This window comes from Cicer arietinum, chromosome 3 (assembly GCF_000331145.2).
Source record: "Cicer arietinum cultivar CDC Frontier isolate Library 1 chromosome 3, Cicar.CDCFrontier_v2.0, whole genome shotgun sequence".
Taxonomy (NCBI): domain Eukaryota; kingdom Viridiplantae; phylum Streptophyta; class Magnoliopsida; order Fabales; family Fabaceae; genus Cicer; species Cicer arietinum.
The window spans coordinates 61,789,611-61,797,002 of NC_021162.2; the positions used below are offsets into that span (position 1 = coordinate 61,789,611).

Genomic DNA, 7,392 nt, shown 5'->3' on the forward strand with positions numbered 1-7,392 from the left:
TTGCTCAATTCAAGACCCTTTGGTTCCCCTTGTGCTCTTGCGGATAAAAACATTCCTCTATACCTTAGCTTGGGTCTTCCCAACAAACTTTGCAAAGCCAACTGATTTTTATGTTCACTGCCTTCGCCACGCAGCTCCACCCATTGAGAATCAATGGGAAAACGCAACACCTTTTGTGCCCAATCGACCCACATGCCTCCAATGGAAGCTAACCAAGACATTCCGAGCACAATGTCAATTCCATCCAAATCGAATAACCAAGCATCAATGGTAGATGTCATGCTCCCTAGATCCAACACCAATTTCCTGCAAACTCCTTGTGCCACCACTTTAAACCCATCCCCCATTTTGACATTGAGAGGAGTAGTTCGTTCCACTGGCCATCCCATTGACCTCACCAACTTGTGCGAAATGAAATTATGTGTTGCACCGCTGTCTACCAACACCAACAAGGGTACTCCTTGCACTCGACCTTTTAACTTGATGGTGCGCACATTCCCTAACTCCCTGGGACTCGAATTATCAATCTGAGCCAAACTCATAATGCTGAGTTCAACTCCTTCTCCATCTTCCTCCTCTGTATCAGCTGCGAGGACTTGCATTTCGCCGTCGTCGTCCTCCTCCATCACCATTACACGGAGCTGACGATCTGGGCATTGGTGACGAGGATGATAGGCGCCACCGCATTTAAAACACAGGTTTTTCTGCAATCTCGTGGGCTGAGATATGACAGATCCCACGATCACGGAGAACAGATTGTTGTGAGTCTTGACGGTTGGCAAACTTCTGATTCGACCTGTTTCCTCCTTTCTCTCCGCCGTCGTTGGATCCCTTGACTACGACCCAATCGCTGTTTTGAGCTCGACCCGGTTGAGTTGACCCGGTTCCAAAATTAGGGTTAGATCTATAAGTTAAACCTGACCCGGATCCTTTAGGCCCATAATCACGAGGCCCCTTCCAACCAATCCCCTTTTCCTGTACCTCCGCTTCCACAGCACGTGCTAGATTCATCAGCTTCGCACGTGAGACTGGACCTAGCGCTTTGAGGCTACGAACTCTTCCTCGTATCCCATCACGGAGGCCATGAATGAAATACCCAACAAATTGAGCCTCTGGTAAACGACCTACCTGTGCAACTAACCTCTCGAACTCCTTGATGTATTCCTCCACACTGCCTTCCTGCTTCAACGACGAGAGTTGCTCAAACACGCTCCCATCACCGAGACTACCGTACCTTTCCAACAACGCATCTTTGAAAACTTCCCAGGTCAGATCAATCTCATCTTCAACAAGCGCTTTGAAAAAATGGATGGTAGATCATTCCATACAGAGTTGAGCCAAGCTAACCTTGATCTCAGGACTCGTATCTTGCACTCGAAAATAGACCTCCGCTCGAGCAATCCAACCGGCAGGGTCATCACCGGTGAACATTGGGAGTTCAATCTTCTTCACTGATTGACGAAATTCGTCAAGCTTTTCTCCTTGCATCTTCTGGATCAGCTTCTTCATTTGCTCGTCTTTAGCGTGATTCGAGTCTCCATCACCCTTCTGTTTTACAGAATCGCCCATGTCCTTGCTTGGAGTGATTTGAGTGATGAGCGAGATGAGCCTTTCTTGATCTGCAGCAGCCTGAGCTCGCATCTCAGCAATTGCAACCTCCAGAGTTGACATTCGGTTCTCTAATGCATGAACCTTGTTTTCCATCTTCTTCTTCGGGGGCATTCACCAAAAAATTCATACACTCACTGGCTTGTAATGTATCCGGCAGGTCGGACCAAATTGATAGGTCCTCAATTTATAAATGTGGCAGTAAGAATTAATGAGAGATTAATCAACATATGGTAGTGTATTTTATTGATGATAAAGGAAAATTGAGCAAAGGAAACAAGCCTTCCTTTTACTCCTGAGAGCTATGCTCACTTCAATAAGAGAGAATCTTCTCTCCACTAACAATTAACAGAATTTGTTATCCCTCCTTACCAACCTCTCTCCCCTATATACGTGATGGGGCCATCTCACCTTTCTTAGATTTTCTCACATACACTCTCCATGCCTTAGGTGCACTATGTGTCCCACTTGACACGTCATCAATTCCTTCTTTGTCCCCATCACTGAATTTTAACACTCATTATAAAGCTAAAACTTACTATGCTTTAAGCTTGTTACATCAAAACATTTTCTCATAAAAATTGAAACTAAGTTTGACAATTTTTGAGCTAGTGTGAGTCGTAACCAACATAACTCACCATCAAGATGATCATTGATAAGAAGAGAAAGCACTGTTAATGATTCATGTGTAGGAAAAAAGTTACCACCAGATTGATCGTGGGAATAAAAGGCACCACTAATATGATTCATATGTGGGAAAGAAGTAATCACTGAATTGCACGCGCGGATTTAACGGCGACACATGGGCCCTACATGCAGAGAAAGTCGCGTGTGGTGGCTGTAATGATTCATGTATGGGAAAAGAGTCACCACCGGATTGATCATCGGTGGGAATAAAAGGCACCACTAATATGATTCATATGTGGGAAAGAAGTAAACACTGAATTGCACACGCGAGTTTGATGGCGACACATGGGCCCTACATGCAGAGAAAGTGGAGGTGCGTGTGGTGGTTGTTGGTGACGGGAAAAGCACTATCGTGCTAGCCGGAGGATTGCGCAACAGTCTGTGGTGGTTTTAGAAAGTGGGTCGCATTGTAAAAGGGGCAACTGGTGTTGGCATAGCTGTAACAGTGTAAAAAAGGACAGAACTGTGGAAAAACTATGAAAAACGGTGGTTATGGTGCTTCCGGCGACAAATTCCGCCACCGGCAACGGTAGTGAAGCACAAAGACAGATCACAAAATTAGAACCTGCTCTAATACTGATAGAACTCGTGAATTCAAGAATGTAAGCTGTTTATTATTTAATCTGAAATGGTGAGCTTGAAGCTCTACAATGGTGGAAAACCAGTAAAGAAAAAGATAAACCAAAGTTCAAGAACTCCTAACCAGAGAGAAAACTCTCCTAACCAACTCCAACAATATTTCTAAATGCCTTCCTCACTCTCCTTCCCTTTCTCTTATAACAGATTTCCCTAGAAATTAGGAACAATCATAACTAACACTATAGAACCTATTGGGCTAAAGCCTAAATCTAGTATCCTATCAGATACCATATAATGTATGTCTAATGAGATCATACACTTTCTATTTATAATGATGTTGTAATAATTACATTCAATGTCTATGAAGTTGTGTTGACTACGACTACTAACAATTAGCCTAAGATGTTGCACAATCAAGTAATAATAAAAACATACACTGAATTTTAACATATATAATATGACCTGAAACGTATTTATTAGCAGGAGCATCCCTCAATTTACAATTGGCTTTGTGGGGGAAATGAGTAAAGCTAAACTCAAATTATAGGAATTTCTAGCACAGAGTTCTCTATTTTCATGAATCATTCATTCACTTAAGACATAATATAGTTCTCAGTTTTGCTCATTTGTTGGAGATATTTATACTTATATATGCTTTTTGATTAATGATATTTGACTATATTTCAGGCCTACTAGTGAGTTCCATCATCCTCTTTCCCGTGTTAGGCAGCCAATTGGATACAAAGTGAGTCTAGTGGCCGTTCTGTTAAAATATGAATTTAACTAATCTATTAATTACCCCATGGCATGTGTAGGTTAAATTTTTTTTGTTGTATTTTGAGTCTTTCAGCTGTCATATCAAATAGTTGATGCTTTAATCTGGCTTGGAATACATGATTTGGTAAACGAGTTTAGGAAGAAGAAGCTGAAGCTAGGAGCTATGACTCATCATCTACGTGGATCTTACACTTCCCCTCCTGAAATGCCCTATGGTTATATTTGGAGCCCCAACTTGGTCCCTAAACCAAAAGGTTAGAATCATATTAATAGTGTACTCTCATATCATTATAGTCTGCACTGTTGCCTCTTGATGTGCCACTGTAGTTCTGAAAAGTCGATATTCTAATACAGAGTTTATACTTAATGCCTACCGTCGTATCATTAAGTATTTCTTTTTTTCGAGTTTATGCACTTGCTTTCTCTGACCTGGTTTGTCATGGACTCGAGCTGCTTTTTTGAATGATGTTGTGATAATCTGATTCTGTTTTATTTCTTGATCTGCAGATTGGGGACCTAACATTGACATTGTTGGATTTTGTTTCCTTGACCTTGCTTCAAATTATGAACCGCCAAAACCACTAGTTGATTGGCTTGAAGAAGGAAAAAACCCTATCTATGTTGGATTTGGTAGCCTTGTGAGTTTGTATAACTTTTCCATGTATAATTTGCAATGAAACATTCCCCCTAAAATCATCAATCAATAATATATATTGGCAATGAATCAAATGTTCTTTGACATATTTTGGTACCATAAATTGCGTTGGAAATTTGGAAAATTATCTGTGAAAAGGAACTTCAAACTTAAAGATGAGTTATTGGTACCATAAATTGCGTTGGAAATTTGGAAAATTATCTGTGAAAAGGAACTTCAAACTTAAAGATGAGTTATTGGTACCATAAATTGCGTTGGAAATTTGGAAAATTATCTGTGAAAAGGAACTTCAAACTTAAAGATGAGTTTTTCTAACTCCACTGAATAAAAGCAATCCGTCTTGAATATAAAGGATCAACCTAGAACCGTAAAAAAGAGCTCTTCCAGTTCTCAAAAGATCATTTCAATAGGCATTCTGCATTCACCAGATCAACAATATGAACCAGAGGGGCAACAGACCTAAATTTATATAAAACTATAATTCTGAAATTAATCATCGTGATTATTAAAATACACCTATGCTATTATTAAACTCCTTACAAACCTACATTCTATTGTAATTTTTTGTTTGAATTTTGAAACAGCCTCTACAGGAACCTGAAAAAATGACAAGAATTATAGTTCAAGCTCTTCAACAAACAGGGCAGAGAGGTATAATCAACAAAGGGTGGGGTGGTCTTGGGAATTGTGAGTCTTGATTTCTACTTCGAGCATGCCATCAGTATACTACATTTTTTTGCTGCTTTGATTGTGAAGCATGTAGTGATTTCTGTTTCTCAGTGGCAGAACTAAAGAATTCTAAATCTGTGTACTTATTGAACAACTGTCCGCATGATTGGCTATTTCCACGATGCACGGCTGTGGTACCTACTAAATTTTTCATGGTGGAAAGTCCAGTTGTTTTAAATTATTTGTATCTTGGTTGATAGTTGCGACTGTTTCAGGTACATCATGGGGGCGCAGGAACAACTGCTGCTGGTCTTAGAGCTGAAGTAATTAGTGCAATGTGAAATATTATAACTTCAGTGTTATTATATATCCACCATACAATAGAGTAACCCCTTTTCTCTATTTTTGTAGTGCCCTACCACTATTGTACCATTCTTCGGGGACCAGCCATTTTGGGGAGAGCGGGTGCATGCCAGGGGAGTAGGTCCTGCACCCATCCCGGTAGAGGATTTTACGTTGGAAAGGCTGGTTGATGCCATACGCTTTATGCTGAATCCAGAGGTAATGTTCAGTTGTGATCAGAGCAGTTAGTGTTGTGAATGTAGCATTAGCATGTACAATGTGTTCCTGTTCCAGCCTTGTTCACTTTATCTGGATTGTCCACAGACAGGGGCTTCATGGTTCAAAAAATTGTAAATCTACATTATTTAGACCGTCCAATCTTCGATAGAACAGTCACAAATGTCCTGACTGCAGCGAATCTGGGTTCGTTCACGATGCACAAATAAATATCTGACACCACAATGAACCAGGAAAAGGAATATGCTTTACCTTCTTAGTCAGCAATAAGAAATAGCTTATGCTTATCTAGCAGCATTTATTAATTGAAATATAACGATTTAGGAGATAATCAAATAAACGAAAAATTTACAAATGTCCTCTCTTACCAAAGAGGTGGACATAATCTTGAACAATTTCACCTCTTATACTCTTCTGTAATGCCAACCAGTGCTGTGGTTCATTGACAACTTAAGAGGCTTTTCGTCCTTTCTTTTTTAACATCTTTTGATATGTCGTTCTCTGCTTTTATGCAGGTGAAAAGGCGTGCTGTTGAACTTGCTAATGCCATGAAAAACGAAGATGGGGTGGTAGGAGCGGTTAACGCCTTCTATAAACATTATCCGCGCCAAAGACCTGATACTGAGACCGAACCCAAGCAAGTAGCCTTAGTAAATAGACATTTCTCTATACGAGGATGCTTTGGTTGCTATAATTCTTCTGGATAAATAGCTGCTTCTCCATACAACACACTCCTCTCTATGTAATCATATTTATTCTTCAGTTTAATTCCTAAGAAAAATGTTTGTTCTTCAGCCTAGTTCTGCTATATCAGAGACTGAAATGTAAATTGTCCTGGTGATTTTGTTGAAATAGTTCAGAACGATCCTGTATTATCCAACTTACTGTCAATAGTCATAGTGTTTACTTCTTCTGGCTGACGATTGTAGGATATATACCCCTACAAGGCTACAACTGATGATAAGAATCTTTTATGGTAAGAAAGTTGCATGCTTCATGGGTTAATTTTGTATTTAAAGGCTTTATTCAAGTCAAGTGCAAGGGAGTTTTGGCACAACCCCTATACTATAATAATAGATAAAAAATGATTGTATCTCTTCTTTCGAATTGCGAGTTCTATAACACAGCCATTATTACATTAAAATATTGCAATCAAAGAAATCTAATGTGCACCTCACATCTAAACCTGCTACTCCCACGTCTAAAACCTGTTACCCCAATCAATATGAAAATACAATTTTGTCCTTTTAACTATCTATAAAACTTTTAACTTTTTTAACTTCTCATTTTTTTCACCCCTTTTTAGAATATTCAAACTTTTGAAATAACAATTTACAGAATTTTCGAAACTTTCAAAATAAAAAAATTCCAAAATTTTCGAAACTTTTCAGATTTAGAAACTTTCAAAATTTTCTAGATTTGAAAACTTTCGAAACTTTTCAAATTTTTGAAATGTAATCTTTATTTTGATAATTTGAAACTTCTGAAACTATCAATTTTGAAATTTATTATAAATGGTTAAAAGGGTAAAATTGTCTTTTTATGTGTCTTGGGGGTGACAGATTTAGGTGTGAGAGTGCCAAGTGACTGCATATAATTTGGATCTACATCGATGAACATGAGTTCAATTCCCACTGTAAAAAAAAATCCCTTTTTTAAATGTATCATTAAAAAAAAAAAAACTTGACTAAAAGGCCAAAATCCTGTAAAGCGTTGATACCAAATGTAAATGATAAATTACACCGGTGTAACATTTAGATAATGTTACAATACTGGATAACATTTTACTCAATATCTTACCAAACTGACATTTAAATTGAAAGTTTATTTCATATAGA

At 38.6% G+C, this 7,392-nt stretch overlaps 1 protein-coding gene across 4 annotated transcripts in view; it reads left to right on the top strand.

The window, feature by feature from the left end:
* LOC101500721 (sterol 3-beta-glucosyltransferase UGT80A2-like) overlaps positions 1 to 6,657 on the top strand; it is a 14,631-nt gene extending 7,974 nt beyond the window's left edge. Inside the window, exons 7-14 of one of the 4 annotated variants that reach the window (XR_189536.4) lie at positions 3,562 to 3,619; positions 3,725 to 3,905; positions 4,159 to 4,289; positions 4,891 to 4,993; positions 5,087 to 5,169; positions 5,251 to 5,312; positions 5,387 to 5,536; positions 6,070 to 6,210. Coding sequence is in view for 3 of the 4 variants with exons in the window: in XM_004492758.4 (XP_004492815.1) it covers positions 3,562 to 3,619; positions 3,725 to 3,905; positions 4,159 to 4,289; positions 4,891 to 4,993; positions 5,087 to 5,169; positions 5,251 to 5,298; positions 5,387 to 5,536; positions 6,070 to 6,261 (946 nt within the window). In the remaining variant the exon portion in view is untranslated. Of the gene's footprint in view, positions 1 to 3,561; positions 3,620 to 3,724; positions 3,906 to 4,158; positions 4,290 to 4,890; positions 4,994 to 5,086; positions 5,170 to 5,250; positions 5,313 to 5,386; positions 5,537 to 6,069 lie in introns of all 4 variants that reach the window. The other 3 variants (XM_004492758.4, XM_012713650.3, XM_027332315.2) reach the window with 3 other exon arrangements.
* The last annotated feature ends 735 nt before the right edge of the window (positions 6,658 to 7,392 follow it).